General features: G+C 34.4%; 1 protein-coding gene across 3 annotated transcripts; it reads left to right on the forward strand.

Annotated features, from left to right (window-relative positions):
• Positions 1 to 228: 228 nt before the first annotated feature.
• On the forward strand, positions 229 to 15,213 carry LOC111498348 (peroxisome biogenesis protein 5). Of its 3 annotated transcripts, XR_002720770.1 has the most exons (17): positions 229 to 596; positions 895 to 1,017; positions 1,098 to 1,278; positions 2,751 to 2,944; positions 3,472 to 3,723; positions 4,356 to 4,478; positions 5,693 to 5,848; positions 7,538 to 7,719; positions 8,424 to 8,670; positions 10,454 to 10,538; positions 11,505 to 11,614; positions 12,235 to 12,459; positions 13,883 to 13,948; positions 14,109 to 14,203; positions 14,286 to 14,436; positions 14,821 to 14,892; positions 15,085 to 15,213. XR_002720770.1 is itself a non-coding variant. In XM_023149544.1 (15 exons), exons 1-15 carry the CDS (start codon positions 477 to 479, stop codon positions 14,362 to 14,364), a joined length of 2,238 nt encoding a protein of 745 aa, XP_023005312.1. In that variant the 5' UTR covers positions 229 to 476; the 3' UTR covers positions 14,365 to 14,725. The 3 variants fall into 3 exon arrangements, 1 of the variants encoding a protein (XP_023005312.1); XR_002720769.1 differs by having other exon boundaries at positions 14,821 to 15,213; XM_023149544.1 differs by lacking the exons at positions 14,821 to 14,892; positions 15,085 to 15,213 and having other exon boundaries at positions 14,286 to 14,725.
• The last annotated feature ends 3,398 nt before the right edge of the window (positions 15,214 to 18,611 follow it).

An 18,611-nucleotide genomic window follows, 5' to 3' on the forward strand; every position in this document is an offset into this window, starting at 1 on the left:
GTAATTATTTAAATATATATTCAAATTGAGTTACATAAGTGTTAGAAAATAATAAAAATAAAAAATTGAACCAATACAATACAACGGAAGAGAAAATTATGGTTAAATTAGGTTAGATTTATTATTTAATAAAATTTATTTATTTATTTATTTGTGTATTTGTAACTAGTATATCTATTGTTTAAGTACGGCGGTGAAAGATGATCATCGTTTCTATTTAATTTCGTGGACTCTGCCTGCTCCGTGGGAAAGTTCGCAATTGTGGCTCAGGGCACTTGAATACAACACCCATAGGCCCATTCCGTTATCGTTTTTCCTACCAATTTCACATCTTCTACGAAAAAGGCTATCCAAATCAATCATATTACGTAATCAATTGAAGTTCTTGGGAAACAAGATGGATTGAAACAATTCACAGGAGGAACGCGAATCGAGAGGAAGAAAATTGACTGTCCCGAGGCCGAAAGACAGAAGACATGGCGATGCGCGAGCTGGTTACTGGAGGCGCTGCTTGTGCCGTTCCTGGTTCTTCTTCTTCTTCTAACCCTCTCGGTGCCCTTGCCAACGCTCTAGTTGGTTCCTCTTCCAAGACCCAGGTTCTTTCCACCTCTACTTTCTGAATTTGTTCGATGCTTCAATTTAATCATTCTTACTATCTGTTATCTGGGGTTCCACTAGAATTGTGTTTTCTTATAGTTTGATATGTTAATTCATGAATTTTCTGTTGCCTAGTATTGTGAAATTCAGATTGAGCTTTGGTTAACTTGGTCTTAGTTGCTGATTTTGTTCTTTATCTTATTCACGTTACCAAATTGGTATTTCTTCATATGGGTTTGATCTTGTGAATGAAGTTATTCGGTAATTCGTCTTATGTTTGAACAATATTCTGAGCAGGAAAGATTGCGGGAAATTCCTACATCGCAGCTCACAGGTCCTGAGAGACCTTTTTACCCTGAGAGCCATGGGCAGCTCCCTGGGTCTGAATTGGATCATCCACCGTTTCAACCCAATGAGCAGGTTTGGTTTTGCAAATTTTCCTTTTAGAATCCTCATTTAGTTTTTAACATATCGATTGTTTCGATTTTGCTTGATGTCAGGCGTCAAAATTTTTTAGTGGCTTCCACTCGGCTGCTGATCAGAGTGGTCTGGCCTCTGCATGGAATGAGGTACAGGGCGGTCCCCCTCCTCCCCATTTGAGAGAAATGCAACCAGGCCTTGCTGAATTTGATCGTATTTATGATCAAATGCCTGCTTCTCAGCATCAACCAGTATTTGAAGGTACTTCCTGAGTTTCTTCTTTATTCTTTTAAATTTCTGGATTGTTGGTATTGTTGGCTTGTCTTTTGTGTTGCTTCCAAACTGTTTTAGTTCAATTACAAGGACTCTGCTAATGATAACAAAAATTTAATTCAACGACATGGAGTTTCAGGCTTTTGACCTACAACACCTATCATACATCAATTGACTTTAGAAGATACTTGTGTATACTAGTGATGTAATATGTCCTTAGTGTAGTATAGTTAATTGAAAAACTTCCAGATAATAGTCTTGATTTGAAACTCCAATCCCTGCAAATTATTGCTAGTCAAACAACAGTTTCCTCAACTGTGGCATCTGCAGGTTTGGGATTCAGTTTCGAGTTATATAATTTTAATTAGGTTTAAAACCTAATTGAAATTTGTGTCACTGGCTTGGGTCTCCCTTTGTAAACCTAAAACATGCTAACCTTGACTGACTTGGTAGAGTGGAAGATTCATTTTAGTTGTCACGAAGATTTTAAATGTTTGCCACTTTAACTGACTGTGTAACATCTGCTAGTGTTAGAGCTTGGATTTGAAATTCTTTTCAGTCCTACTAATTATTTTCCCACTAATTATTTTATGGGAAAAATACCCTTTTGGTCCCTAAGTTTTGAGTATAGTTTCCATTTAGTCCTTAGGTTTCAAAATGTTATATTTTTATTCATGACGTTTGAGTATAGTTTCAATGTGGTGATCTTTTAGCCGTGATGCCAGGATTTGGATAGCCATTGTTGGTGTGAGTATCGCCGACATCGGGGTGACCTCTTTTGCCTTTGTTTCACAATGGTTTTCATGGAAATGAGTGCCAAGGTCTGGAGGATAATCTCTGGCCACAGAAAAAGAGGTTGGGCATGCCCGCTGCAGGGGATGGTGAGGTTGTGGAGGGGGGTAGAGGGCTAGATGCATATTCCTCATTAGATTCTTATAATGGAGAATTTTGTTCTTGGGACGAGGAAGGTTTTTTGGTTATTTACGATGATGACATGTTTTTTTGGTGATGTTGTCACAACTTGTGGGTTGGAATAAAAAGTGGTCTAGTAGATGAGGTTTTGGAGATTGGTGAAATGTAGGGTGAGGGGCTTGTGGCCTTTGGTTTATGTGGGGAAGCTATGGGTTTATGGGGAATGGCCAATGGGGAGGGTGTGGGAGTTGGGTTTGGCTGGGGGTTTGTCCTCTTTTTGTAGGAGTTGGCTTGGAAAGTAGGGGTGATTCATAGAAGATAGGAGTGATCTTTATCTTTTTAGGACTTTGTGGTAACAATTTAGGGACCAAATGTAATATTTTAAAACTGAGGGACCAAGTGGAAACTAAACTCAAGATTCAAAAGTAAAAGGGTAACATTTTGAAATTTAGGGACCAAATGCAAACTATACTCAAAATTTAAAAAAAAAAAAAAAAGAAGTATTTTTTCCTTATTTTATTTTTGACTTCACATTTGCTGTAAACCAGGGCCACCGCAAAGAGTGCTGTCAAACTTTTTGCACTCATTTGTAGAGACCAGCCGTGGTGGAATTCCTTTTCATCCTACCCCTCTGCCTTTATTGGGACTATCTGAAGGTGATAAGCAGTGTATACGAGATCGTAGTAGCATAATGGCTCGACATTTTTTTGCAGATAAGAATGAAGACTTCATAAATGCGCAGGTTTGGTGATCTCTCTGTTTTGTACCAATTTCATAAGAAAGCATGCATTTTATACCAATTTTGTAGACATTGTCGAAGCTTTATTTAGGTGCAAGGTCATGTCTCATGTTTGGCTCTCATTTTTTCCCTTTTTATTTTTCTTACTGATATCTTTTTTCTTTTTTTTTTTAGGTTGAAACAATATTTCCATATATCTAGGAGGAACAAAATATAAATCTTGAAATTTTGTTCGTATCTTAAAATGTTTATGATTTTTCGGATAAGAGACAATTCATTAATGCCAAGATAAGTACATGAAAAGGGGATTTATTGGCCGTAGACACGAAATGTATTAAAAAAGTGATCCTCTAATCTAAATATTGTTCTTAAAAAATAACTATAGCCACAAGAAAAGAGATTTACAAACGTTTTAATGATTCCGAATGAGTTTGCAAAGAGAAGTGTTGAACTTCGGAACCTTCTGTAAATTCAATTGGTAAACTGTAAATGTAAACTTATGCGAGTTTCACTGTTTTCAATCTCTTCAGGTGAATGCACTTCTATCTTCCTTAGATATTGACAGCAGTAAACAGGTTAAGGGGTTTCAACCTGGTAGGTTTCATGAGTTGGAGGATTATTGGAACGAATCTCAAGCTCTACAGAGACCTGGTGGTCATATTGCAGATGGATGGGCTTCTGAATATAGCCTAAACAGGGAAAAATATGCTAATCATGAGGGTTGGGCTCAATCCTTTGAACAACAATATGGAGCCAATGGTTGGGCCTCCGAGTTTGAGCAGGTAAGGTGCTGCAGCTTGTCCTACAAGTTGCACCTATAATGATGGTTTTTTATCTGATGAACCCATAGTACATGATCTGTGGCTGGTGCCTAGGTTAACTTTTTTGTGATAATTTTTTATTCATGCTTTCAGTTCGAGTGATTAGCCGACAATCATTTTTTGAATGATAACCATGAAACTGGCATTCGGTTGGCATCAAATCATGAACTTGAAATCCTTGATAGTTATTAAATTAATTAATAACTTTCTGTTGGATATTGAGTTGTGAAGTTTAGTTGGCTTCTGCAATAGACTTGGTCATACAGAGTTATTTTAGCATGTTAGACAAGCTGGTTATAATGAGTTATTTATCTTGCCTCTCTCATTTTAAGGTTTAGACTATGGTGAAGCTGCTTAATATAGTTTTGAACCGTTTATTTCTTGGTTGACCACTACCGACTACTCTGTGGCCTGTGTTACGGGACCTTGTTTTCAACACCTTCGGAAAATATGTGTATTTATATGCCCCTCACTCTTGGTTTGTATAATAATTGATTTTGTATGCACAATGCCTTATTTGACTCATTCAATTATAATAACTATATTGGACTCCATGGGTTGTGAATTGTAATTCTCTTGATATATTACTGCAGGAGAAGTTTCAGTTAGCATCGGCCCAACAAATGGCAGGTGGTAATATGATGAACTTATCTGCAATGGAACAGACTCGCAAGCTTGCAAATACATTAGCTGAAAATAACGACCCGAAGTTTCAGGTTGATATTTTTTCTTTTATCATGATTTTAGTATTTCATTCATCTAAAACATAACTAAAGTTTTTCATTTTCCTTCCGCATTTGATGAGAGTGCAACACATAAGCAAACATCGATAAACAATTGGAATGATAAATTAGGTTTTGCAACGTTGTAAAATTATTTTTTTAAAAAACAGGTTGTATGACGATATACACTATAGTAATTGTCTCCCAAACAAAACCCAAGGTCAAACTAATGGCTTTTTTCTGGAGTACCTTCATTCTTGTATTATGCAACAATATGACTAGCACCCTGAATATCTTTGTTTGTTAGGTGGTTCTAGATATTTAGTATATGCTTGCTGACGGATAAATGACTAGTTTTATTATCCTGCCTCTCCTTTGTTCTTTAACATGGTTCTTCAATTTTAAATAGTTCCTATTAGTCTTTGGTTTCGTCCATCTATTAACATTTATTTTTTCTGGTTTTATTTTAGCATGGGCATCTCATGTAATTGTCTTAACTTTTAGGTTAAATTATATTTTTATTCCATAATGCCGTGTCTATTTAGTTCCCCAGTCTTAAGTTTCAATTATGTTTTTGCTTTTATTTTGATCCTTAAAAGTCATTTTGTTAGCACCATTACTTAAATGGCAAATAATTTGTTGATTGGAGTCCAATGAGTGATTGATTTGACATAACATGACATAAGGATTGGGTCGTTGGATAAAATAAGGGTAATGTATTCGACCTACCCACCCCATCAAAATTTATAGCCCCCACCTTTATTTTGTCTGACTGATCTACTCTCTTGTGCTATAGTATGTCATACTCATACCACCACTTAGTCAAATTAAAGCGTCTTGTTAACATTATGTAACGATGTTCTTGGTAGAAACTGTTCAGAATCAAAGTCAAAAGTTTAGGACATATTAGAAGCTTTTGAAACCTCAAGGACTAAATTTGCAATTAAACCATTATTTAATATTTAGCTATTTTTGGATTGTTTATCATTTTCTTTTTTTGTTGTTCGTAGTTTAGTTTTTGGGGAACTTTTGAGGGCTTCATGTTGTCTTATTTGTATGGAACATTTTAAAATATTCTTGTTGATATTCTTCTAGTAGGTGGTGTTGAGTTTTCTGTTCTTCTTGTGGGTGCTGGTTTTGCTCTTCAAAATTACATCAAGTTTATTATAAAATTGCCAAATTTGATATTCGATCCATCTGGCATGCAGAACTCGAAGTTTCTTCAGTTTGTTTCAAAGATGAGTAGGGGTGAACTCATTATTGATGATAATCAAGTCAAGCCAAACTCTTTATCTCCATCAGATAACTGGGCTTCCGAGTACCAGCAACAATATAGTGGAGGTCTTCCCTGGGCTGATGAATTTGTAAGTCATGAAACAAGATGGATCCCTTTATTTCCCACTCCACAATCTGACAATCTGTCAGGTGGATGGGTGTTTTCATGAACAGTTTATTGTTTGTTTTTGTTTTTGTTTTATGTTTTATGTTTTTTGTTCTGTTTTCATTATTTGTTGATGAAAAAAAATTGAAGAATGAAATGTCGTCGAGGGTGATAGAAAGCTTGGGGTGAGGAAGTTATAGCATTGGCTCCCAATCGTTGGAAATTGTTTAAATTTAGTAGTTTTATACATTGATTCGTTTGTGTGCACCCAATAAACTTTATGAACAAAATTCTCTCATCTCTTTGCAAATTACTTAAATATCTAAAATCAAATTAGTTCACAGCAGTGTACCTTTTTTTGGGACAAGAGACTGTATGAGTCGGAGGGAGAGGTTCCCATTGCCATCTCCTAAACCCCTCACTCAATTAAGATCGAAAGATCTAAAAGATTTTTCTGTAAAGTTCTAGTAAAATGTCGACGAATTAAGAAATGGTCTGTACTTTTCTCTTTTTGTTAAAGCACATAGCTCTAAGAATTAAGGTAAGAATAAAAGAAAATCTCTCTCTCTGATGGGAGGTAGCAGTATTCTTTTTGAAGAAGTGAAGAGAATGCAAGTCTTTAATAATACACATTCCTCAAGGAAAAACATCTTTCCATATCCTTCTTTACATTTACTGCCCGGAGTTTAAAAGAGTGGAGTCTTGTTCTATCTTTGTTGAGTTGTAAATAAAAGGAAAGAGTGTTGGAATTAATTTACAGCTATACCAAGTTATGGGCAATAGTAAAAGTATCTGGCAAGATCCCAAGGTTGGCTTGGGATTTGGCTAGAGAAAGGACCCCTTTGAACTCTCCTCTCAACCTTGGTTATAGATATTTGTAGGCGAAGCTTGGACTTAAGATCTTCAAACTTTACTCTTGGCAGAACTTTAGTGAGATTTGAGAATGTGTTTTAAAGGAGTACAAGTTAGATTGATGCAAAAGAGGTGCCCTTCTCTATAGCTTTATCGCTGTGGTGTGTTATGTGCATGGAGAGCTCTGAAACACTAGATCATCTTTTTCAAACATGTTTCTTTGCCCACAGAATTTTGTCTTTTATCGTGGCTCTCTTTAATTGGGTAGTGGCCCTCCACAACACCATGCAAATCCTCTTTTTTTCTATCTTGGTGGGTCGTCCTTTCAAGAAAGAAAAAGACCTCCTATGGCTTTATATATATCTGGGGCTCTTGTTGATTGTTATGATTAGAAAGGAATAGCCGCACCTTCAACATTTAGACAGCCGTCTTTGATTATAGGAGAATTTGATTTTTTTTTTTTTTTTTTTTTTTTTTTTTTTTTTTTTTTTTTTTTTTTTTTTTTTTTTTTTTTTTTTTTTTTTTTTTTTTTTTTTTTTTTTTTTTTTTGAGAACTTATCCCAAACTCACCTTAGTCAAAAGTATGATTTTTACTGATGCAACACAAACGTATCTATGCATGCAAACAGTTGAATCCTAAGCTCTTATCTTCCCGTTCCCAATTATGTTGCATTTAATGATTTGGCCCTTTTTCCAGTCTTTTGATCGCGACCCTTCTAATTCTTCTGCCTAGCTAATTATTATATATCTATGTTTTCCATGAAGATAGAACTTTAATGCTTTTACAAGACTTAGTTTTTCCAATAAAAAATGGTTTCAGGTTTCCAACAAAACTAATCAGTGGGCTGATGAGTTTGCTGAAGGGAAGCAACATGCGTCAGATGATCAATGGGTTGATGAGTTTTCCAAGCTGCACATGCAAGACTGGGTGGAAGAATTTGGTCAGCAGGTCGGAGAAGGTGCTTCTGGAGAAGCTGATAATTGGGCGAATGCTTATGATGAGTAAGTCTGATATTTTACTTCTGAGTGACTATATTGTAATGCTGCAAGCTACTGTCTATTATAAGTTCTTTTCTGCATTCTGCTCTATGCCGTAATCAACATTTTGACGGCTGTCTATTTTAACCCAGGTCCTACTGATTATTCCTTGTCTTTTTTTCTTTTCTTTTACTATGTTAAAAATATTTCGTTTTAAGTCATTTCACCTTTTTTTGTTGTAGTTAAATGTTTTGAGTTTCAGGTGCTTTGTTTTTTATGATATAACGTAAACTCGCATTATTTCTCTTTCTTCCTCTTAATTTGGGCCTACTAAGAGTTATTTTCCTTTAGCACGTCGACAACTTCAGAAAACAAATATTCTTTAACTTCAGCGTTGGGTGGTTAGACTGATAATGAACATTCCCAGACGGTTTTATAGTTTTTATTAATGCGACCATTTCTAATTAAAAATTTAAATTGTGGTGTTATCTTAATTCAAAATTAACTTGTTTTACGTTGTTTTGTATATAAAAACCAACTTGTTCTGTTTTTTATTTTGTGGTTAGCAATATTCTTTTTTAATTTTTATATATTTTGTCTAAAAGTTCTGTACGTCTGTACGATTTTCTTTTCAACATATGTAGGTATGTAACAACATTTTTTTGAATTATCCTAAGAGAATCGGTAGTTTATGCTTGTACAAACTTATCTTTGATGTTGACTGACAGGTTTCTAAATGAACAAGTAGCTGCCAAGGGAAAGACAGATGCTTCAAACGGAATATATGTCTTTTCTGACATGAACCCGTATGTTGGTCACCCAAATCCTTTAAAGGAAGGCCAGGATCTGTTCCGTAAAGGCCTTCTGAGTGAGGCAGTGCTTGCTTTAGAGGCTGAGGTTATGAAAAACCCTGAAAATTCTGAAGGTTGGAGGCTTCTTGGAATTGCACATGCTGAAAATGATGATGATCAACAGGTATTTTACGTTCTTGATGTATAATTTTCTGGCGTATAAGACCAACTAGGAATCTAACATTCTTGATGTGAAATGGTCAGAAATAGAAGATAAAATTGGTACTTAAGTGAAAAGCTACCAATGGAATCCTTTCAAGTAAGGTTCCAAAATTGCTTTCTCCTCTTTCCTTCCCCTCCCATCCAATTCTTCATCTTTCAACCTTCAACAATTATCATCTTTCTGGTTCTCGGCCTCAAGCTTAGTTCTATAATCATTCATTATCTTTTTCATTATTTGGTTGGTGTTTCTTTCAGATTTCATAGAGTCTAGCAGTTATGCAGGCAGAAAGTTTTTTTTTTTTTTTTTTCCATGATAGAATAGATGTCTGGCAGCCTTTTTCCTTTTCCACTTTTACTCATCTCAGGCTACTCCTTTGGTTTGAAGAAGCCTTAGTCGACCTCATGTTGCATCCCTCAACACTTTTTCAGACATGCCATTTTCCTGGATAGTTTTCATTTGAGATTTCAATTATAAGTAGCTCAAAAGATTGTAAAATCTTTATGGGGTTCAGGAGGCATTAATTGGGTTTTTAGGTGGAATCCTTTGGCTGTTCCGGAGGTTAGCTACTTTTATGGACTGCAAGCAAGGTGAGGTTGGAATTGGATCGATTTTTCCATATCTTCTTTTAAGAAAGGCAAAGAGGGTGGAATTGGTATTTGCATTTGGTGTGCTGGAATTCAGTATCTAGATCTCAATTTTTTCATGGTTTGGAATTCGTTCCCCTTTTAATTGGCATACTGCCGGAAATCATGGCTCCAGTTTAAGAAGCCATTGTTAAGTTCTTCCAGAATCTGGAAGCAATTTTAGCTCTTTGCTTTCTGCAAATTAGTTTTGGTTTTCTGAGATTTACATTTCAGTTCTTGAATCAGTGTTTCTAGAAAACTTTCGAAGGATGAGGAAAATTTTGTGGATGGGAAGGAATCAATGATTGTTTGATGCCAAGTTTCTTCCATGACTTGTTCATTTTGTATTTGCTAGGCTGAAGTCTTCTTCATGGTGTTCTCTCCCCAGGCCGTTGCTAAGTTTTTGTCATTTGTTGTTATTCTATATTGGCCTGCTTTTATTTTTCATCGTAATCTTTTCTTTATACTTTCTTGTTTTCTCTCATTCCCACGTGAAGTTTGTATCTTATGAGATTTAATCTCTTTTTCATTTTTTAATTAAAAGTTTTGTTTCTTGCTAAAAAAAAAAAAGGTACTTTATCTTTTTAATACATAATGATTAGGTTCATAGATTTGTGTATGGATTATATTATCTTTAAATAATGCACTTGTTGGACATCAATATGCTAGAATTTCTATGTTTCTTCCGGATTGTGAATTAAACTGTTGAATTGAAAGCACTGTCTTTCAGTCATGGTATTCGATATTAAGTCTTTAGTAAAATTGTCAAACGAAGGGAAAACTGTTGATCTACTAGTTTGTGTGATGAGTTGGCTTTGTCATGAGTTTCAAAACCTTGAGAAGTAGTTATTGTAGAATTTGTGTTCATATATGAAAACTAAAGAGTCGAAGGGGCTTGCTCAAGTTGTATTATACGCTCAACCATTTTCTAGAGGCCTGCTTTTAATACTGCCAATACTTTCCCTGACATGAGCAATGCTAATACTTCTCAACCTACAAGTTTAGTTGATGCTTTTCATGACAGTTATACTTTCGGTATTGTGGTGTGCCATCTCATGATTAACTCCTGATTTCTGATTTTTGTTTACCAAGAAGGCTAATCTATAAATTAATATTTGCAGGCCATTGCAGCCATGAAGCGAGCACTTGATGTTGACCCTACAAATTTAGAGGTGCTTCTTGCGCTTGGTGTGAGTCACACAAATGGTCAGTTGTTCCTTCCTCATCTAATAATATGTTCTCTATATGATTTCTGTTTGCCCTTCTGACCGTTTTTAATTAACTCGACTGAATGAAAGTAGTTATTAGAGTTGAGTTTGTATATAAATTATTTTTAGCTCTATTTAAGATTTTAATTTAAATATGGGTTTGCTAGTGGTCAAACGACAAGTACTTGTACGCCAAAAAAAGCCTTTGGGGATATGGGTTAAGTTGATCATCTAATTGCCCTATTCAGTTCCTTTATGTCAAATATTGATTCTCTAGTGTCAAATATTAACGATGGTGACCAGTCATCATTGTTTGGCTAGGTTATTCACAGGGTAAACTATAACCCTGGTTATGGGTTCAAAATAAGGTTTCTACCTACCTAAGAGATTGAATATTCTGAGTTTTCTAGTAGTATTGAATACTATAGGTGCAAATCATTGCCGACAAAATTAATTAAAGCATGCTGTATCAAGAAGAAGATAGAGATTTTTATCAGTCTGGAAGGCCATGATATTAAAAAGTAGTATCAGGTAATTGTCTTGGAGGATCAATTTGGTTGATATAACTATCTGTCTGGACACCCAAGACATTAAAAAGGAGAGGAATTTTAATTCTAATGTGGAGATCCCTTCAGCCTGGCTCCACATCTCAACTGTTGTTAGGATGTTTGAAAGGGAGTATATCTTTAGTTGGCTTTCATCAAAGGCCTTTTCTCACTGCTGATCATTTGAAAAGTTGAATGATGTACTGTTCTTTATTTCCTTCTTGGAGTGTAATTGGACGTGCGATTTGAGACTCCAGGTGACCTCTTTGGTTGTTCTTCTTTTGCTTATGGTTACTGGAGTAGTATTTTTGAAGCTTTTGGATTGAGTATGGCTTTGCCTTGTAATGTCTTTGATCTCTTAGCTTTGATTTTTGAGGGACATCCTTTCGTGATCCAAAGACAATGTTATGCTGGTGCAGAATTAGAACAAGCAGCTGCATTAAGATACTTATATGGATATCTACAGCATCACCCAAAGTACGGAGCACTTGCAAGGCCGGAGCTTTCTGATTCATTGTACTATGCTGATGTAAGCACCTTTCTATTTCTGCACATTCTTCAGCTTTTATTACAACCATAGAAATCTTGGGAATTTAGTTCTGACACTTTCATGATTTCTGCTGTCTAAGTGCTAGCAATAATAGAATCTGGATTTGGATGTTGTTGCAAGTAGCAAAATATTAAAAATTTTATAACTGCTGGTATTTTTCTGAGTTGTTGCCGTTATCAGTTTAATGTAATATTTTTTTATAGCCCCCAAATCTTCTTGAATGTTTGTGTGTATGTTTATTCTTTTGATGTGAGTAAAGTGAATAACAACAGTTGGTTATTGATTACTATTGCTTACTAACGAATATGAACAGTCATATTGAATTAAGTTTTTTTTCGGGGAAATGTATATTTAAATTCTGCAAGTGTACGGCTCTCTCACTCCTTGGAAATCTAAGGAAACTAAAAAGATTCAAAGAAGCAATTTGCTAGACGTGCTTTTTCCACTGAATTTGTCATTGATTTTGATTTTTTGGATTTCATAGTGTATTTCATTAGCATTTATGAGTGTTTAAGCTAGAACTTAAGATGCTTCTCATCTTGTATCTGTTTCTCTCTTTGGTCTAAAACTATGCTTCATTCTTGTTTTTGTATTTTCAGGTAGCTGGCTTATTTAATGAAGCTGCAAAAATGTTTCCTGATGATGCTGATGTGCACATAGTACTTGGTGTCCTTTATAATTTGTCCAGAGAATTTGATAAAGCAATTGCTTCCTTCCAGACAGCCTTGAAACTAAAGCCGCAAGATTACTCTCTTTGGAACAAGCTAGGTGCTACACAAGCCAACAGCATTCAAAGTGCTGATGCTATATTAGCTTATCAACAGGTAATCATATCTATAATCTCTCTCTCTATTCACTTTAAGCTAATGCTCTTCCTCAACTACACCTTCATATCAACAGTTCAGGGACGGATCATCACTGTGTTCAGTCATATATAGGCTAGGAAAAAGAGGATCAAATATAAATGTGAATTTATGTAGCCATGGTGTTCAAACTAACTATTTTTTCTATTTCTAATTAGCCCCGGCATAACAATGCGGATAAATTTCCAATCCTCTATTTATTTTGTTGTTTTAGGGGCTTGCAAATTTAACCCTCCCATTCATCTATTTTTTACCCAATTCAAACAGCTAACCTAATACACATTTGACCCTTCACACATGCCATATATTCCAACTCCTATCCTCTATTTTGCAATAAAGGAAGAGTTATGTGGTAGGCTTGCTTTTTTGTCGTTTCTTTGGAGGGCCTGAGATGTGGGATCCGAGTTGGTTAGATTTAATTTCTCTTTATGGGCATACTTTTCTTAATTCTTAGCTTGGTTTCATTTTTTTACATTGTAGTCCATACTTGTAACTAGTGTTGGGCTCCATGGGCTTGTATTTTGTATGCCTTTGTACATTCTTTCATTTTACTCGATGAAAGCAGTTATTAAGAGAAAAGTCATCTTCTCTCTACTACTAGGTCAGAAAACTATTTGCTTTCTGTATCAGTAAGGAAGTTCGGGCGATTTAACCAAACCATAAGACAAATAGAAACTTTTGAAATCATTGGTAGGGACCAAATTAAAACAAGCACACACTATGGGCATGGAAATAGTTATTTACAAAAAATTGGGAAAAAGTGGAAGTTCTTCATTACAGTAGGTATGCATATGTATATATTAATAGATAATATCACGAGAACTGATTTGTATTCGAACTCAAGAAGGATACAAACAAGTAATCATGGAATGGAATCAGGATTACATGTAATCTCCTAACAGAAAGATTTGAAAAAAGAGTAATTTTTATACATTATTGTTGTGGAAGCCTGTGGTTAAGCTGTGAACTGAAGTTTGAGCTGATTTTCCAATTTATGCATGATGCTCTTATCGTAGGCATGCCCTTCCTCCTCACCATACAAAATCTTGTCATTGTAAAGGCTTGTGTTCTACAATTTCTTCTTGCGATTAAATCATTTACCAATAAAAAGTTAAGTAAAACCATCCTTCTCAAGGTTACGAGAAGGAAGGGAGTTACTCATTCCAATAGAATGGGAAAACTAGCCATTAAGATTGAATGGACTTTATGTCTAGTCTCTTCGATTGCATGCATTATAGGCCTGGAGACAACTTATGGGAATTTTCTTGTGTATGGTCAGGGTATCATCGAAAATGTTCACGCTAGGCCCCGTGATTACTTTTATTTATTCTAGCTTCATGATGACTCTTATGAGTGTGTTAAACTGACTTAATCTGTCTTTTAGGCACTTGATTTAAAGCCTAATTACGTCCGTGCATGGGCCAATATGGGAATCAGTTATGCAAATCAGGTCTGTCCTGTGCTTAATTATTTCTTCTTTTCACAGTCTGTATAAATTAGTAGCAATGACCTTTCTCCAACATTTTTTTTTCTTCATATTGTTATTAATCAATCATTTGTAATGAAAATGTACAGAAACATTAATTAACTTTCTTTCTCTTTGCACTTAGGGACTGTATGAGGAATCAATTAAGTACTATGTGAGGTCACTTAGTATGAATCCAAAGGCAGATAATGCATGGCAATATTTAAGAATTTCACTAAGGTATGTGATTTGGAGACATTTTATTCTTGCATCACCTAACCCTTTAATGCAATTATAAAACCAAAGTTTTTTCTTGTTGCAGCTGTGCATCAAGGAATGACATGCTGGACGCCTGTGATTCCCGCAATCTTGATGTTCTGCAGAAGGAGTTCCCATTATGATATTATTGCTTGAAGAGTTAGATGCATAAACTTTGGCTGAAGTAAAGGCAACATCTCTGTTGAATTGAAGAGGTTACAGCAAAATACTCGCTGCAGCTACCACTGTTAGGCTCTTTTTTAAAGATTCGTTGGGTGTTAATATTCCACACACCTGAGTTTTAACACAAAATTGACTGCTGGAACTGTTGGAAGGAATATTAATGTCCCAAGCCTCTAAGCATAACTCACAAATTACGTCCCCTTCTACAAATCAATGTATTCTTACAGGAATAGTTCCATATTTTCCCAAGAATGAACATATAATATATGCATGTGATTTACGAATCTTGCTGTTAGTTTTCAATAAACAGAGAATATATCAGATAATGATGTTTAATGTTCATCATACGTTTCCTTTCCTGTTCTTTTTCATCTTGTTGATTAAAAACAGTGAAAGTGATGGAGCTTTGGTTGTAGGATTTGAGGAAGAAGCTGGAAGAAACTTGCAGAAATGGTGAAGTGATTCTCTCCATGCCTACTTCTACACTGGTAAATCCCCAAACTTCCCCTTCTCTTTCATATATATATATATATATATATATATATATATATATATATATATATATACTGATGAATGTGAAAGCTACACGTTGAAGAAGAAAAAAAGAAACCATTTAGGGGAAAGCTCACTGATTCTGTATGTACGTCTGTTCTTCTCTCTCTCTCTCTCTGTCCTTGTAGCACAACAGAAGCACACTGGTACACTTAATAGAACAATGATTTAGGTAAGGATAATGCAGTGGCTGTGATGGATGGGTTGGTTGGTACGATCCACCATAAAAGTTAATAAATAAATCACTCATCCATCTCTGTTTCTGCTCCCTTCTGCCCTTTTACTTGTAGCACACGGCCCCGTTCTTCCCCCACAGCTTTTCACACACCCCCTACTACTCTATGAATCTGAATATAATTACATGAGATGCCTGCTAAGAAACTTCTGGCTTATGGCTTATTTATTTGAGTGGCTTGGCTTGGCTTGGCTTGATGATTCTTCTTTTGTGCTGTTTTTCTGTTCACACTCTTGTGGTATTATTTCCTCATATAATAGCGCTCTATGATGTTCTTCCCTTTTATGGCAACTTCTACCAACTGTGATTATTATGAATGCTTGAGGTATCTTGTAGTGTAATGGCATTCAATTTTGAGTTTGTGTGAATTTATTTTGAGATGTTGTTAAGGTAATGGTGGCTACCTACCTTTGATACCAAGAACTCGAGATTTTAAAGAGTAATTCAAACCGATTAGACTATTTTGGCCGTTGGGGATGTTGGAATCATGCGAGTTTCTTGTGTGTTTTAATGATTTTCTGGCTTAGTCGATGTGGATGTGATATGGTTTGATTACTTATGAGTAGAAAAACGCCCTGAATGAAAAATATTTGTTTTTGGTAATCTATGATTATTTGGTAAAAGGAATGAGATTTTGAATGCGTTGAATTGAGTTAGATGAACGTGATCCCAATTTTGTAGTGTTTAAACTCGGTCATTAATTTTATACTAATGTTTACTTGCATTTACCAAAATGCTCTTAATATTTTTAATCAATATACGTGCATTAATTACAAACTTAAAAATAATTGTAATAATTATTCTAAATATAAAATTCATGTCCTTAATAAAAAATTAATTTTATATAAAATAACGGAGAACACGATACATATTTTAACCAATTTAATAAATTTTAAATTTGACAGGATCGTAAATGTCAGTATTTTTAGTTCTAACTGATGTAAAATAGCTTATTTTAAATATTTTTCAATATTATCAATGTACATATATCATTTTCCAAATAGTTTGGAACTAAACAAAATAAATAAATTATTTATACTATTATTGCTCAATAATAGTATTCTTTATTTAAAAATTAAACTCTCTTAAATACTACTCAATTATGAGAAACTATTATTTGCCCACAAAGAGTGATAAATTATCTAGTTCGGTGTCAATAAGAGTGCTGACATCTTGATCTTTATGACCTGAATTCTCGTGAACCATGACGTTGATCACGAAGGCTAATTTGGATGATTTGATTAATTATTTGATAATGAAATATACTTAGTCGGGTAACCGTGCTAAGTAGAGCAAGTTAGGTAAAGACTTGGTATGTTCTAAATATGACAATCGGCTAAGATCATAATCATGAGAGAATACAAACATACATTGACTAACGTCACGCGATTTTGGATTGTCACATATGATAGCAATATAAAATAATTTAATAATTTATTTTAAGCGAGAAAGCATTGAATAAACGAAATTTTTTTAATCCATTCAATATCTAATTTAAAATATAATATTTTCTGTTTTCTTATATTTTTTTCTTTGTTGTACACTTCTCATTGTCCTTCATGGTCAGACATTATATTTTTTAATGTGTACGTAAAAAGAAAATATAAGAAATAATTGCAAGCATTTTTTTATCTTTTATTTATTTATAATTATTTTTTTAAATTTATGACATATATTTCTCTTATCATTGGACACTATTATGGAAAATACTATAAGTAAATGTTATTCGTAATTATTTTTTCGTTAATCCCATTTTTGTTCGTCTATTTTTAACTTTTTTCTATTTTGATTTATTAAGGTTTTAATGAAAAAATTTCATACTAATAGAGATGTATTCTTACTTATAAACTCATGATCATCCTCTAAATTAGCCAATGTGGAATTCTCTCCCAACATATGTATTTGAAAGTGGCGATGCAAAGGGTTTAGCATGAAAGTGATGTTGAATCATATGCATAAAAGTGATGTATATATACGCAAAAAAAAGTGATGAATATCTAGAAAAGCCTAGGGTGCATAAAAGTGATGAATATATAAAGGGTCTAGCATACATTATGCACGTTGAACCATATATATAAAAGTGATGCAACATCCCGAAGAAAAGAAAAAAAAAAAAAAAAAAACCCAAAAGGCAAAGTGTTAGATCATAATTAGTTTGTCAACGCTATGTTTAAGTATGATTACATATCCTAATCATCGATTCACTTATAGAATATTTTTAACATTCAATCTTTTCAATAACCTTTTTTTTCGAAGGACAAGAGCACTCTAGGCACAAGCACTCTAGGCACCCGTGAGTCCTGACATAATTTTATGATATATGTTTTCAAAGTATTTTTTAAAGACCTTTTAATATTAACTATTTCAAACTTGATCGACATTCGAAAAAAAAACTTTCATAAAATGCACGAAGTAGCGATTCCAATCTGATTATATTGTAGAAATCGAGTCGTACAAATTTTCAAGAACATCTCCCTATATTTTGTCATAAAAAAAAAAACCAAAACTTGAAGAACATCTTAAATTCTTGTGTCTTCTTGGTTGGCTCACAGTCCATCACATGCATCACAAAACCCAACTATTTAATACTCAAACAACACCATTTTGTTCCATATTTAGTCTGCACATTCCTAACTACTTTGTGTTAAAGCCTTCTTCCCATGCATATCCCACCATAATAAATGGCACCCAAATTGCTTGTCATTTTCATTACTTCTTGGTTGCTATGCATGTGCTGCCATTACTGACCTCTTCAAACACCTTTTTCTTTGTATGTTGAACTGAAAAATTGGATCTTTGAATTAATTTTGGTGGATAGTAATATTCTTGAACACAACTATATGATACTCTTTTGATTATGCTTATAGATTTGCGCCACCTTCATTGATGGCAGCCGATCTAGCGTCGACATTAAAGATATCATGCGTGTTATATTTATGAATATGAATATGAACACATAGTAATAATAATAATAATAATAATAATAGCTTTTGTATTTAAAATGCATTATTTGTGTTTTGGGGTTTCTCTCTCTTCTGAATCTACACGTGCATGTGTGCAGAAAACAATCAAACAGAAGCATACAATTCTGTAATGATATTGTCATTTGGGGGGCAAGAGAAGGCACCATCAATTCGGGAAGGAAAAAAGATTCCTTCTTAGGTCCCTACATCCATTTCTTTAGTCCTCATCAACTTTGTAGCATAATGCCCTAATTAATCCTTATATTAAGCTAATATGTTTGTATCTTTACTCGGGTTTCTAAATTAGTACATGATTCGACATGTGAGTATAAGGTTGACTCTCGAAAAAGATATTGTGAGTTTTGACTCTTGATCGAAATATATCAAGTAACTCCAATGAATAAATAGATATCAAGTCCTCTCTCTTTAACCTAGCTAGGCTTACAATTTTCAGTGT

Source organism: Cucurbita maxima, unplaced genomic scaffold (assembly GCF_002738345.1).
Source record: "Cucurbita maxima cultivar Rimu unplaced genomic scaffold, Cmax_1.0 Cma_Scf00025, whole genome shotgun sequence".
Lineage (NCBI taxonomy): Eukaryota > Viridiplantae > Streptophyta > Magnoliopsida > Cucurbitales > Cucurbitaceae > Cucurbita > Cucurbita maxima.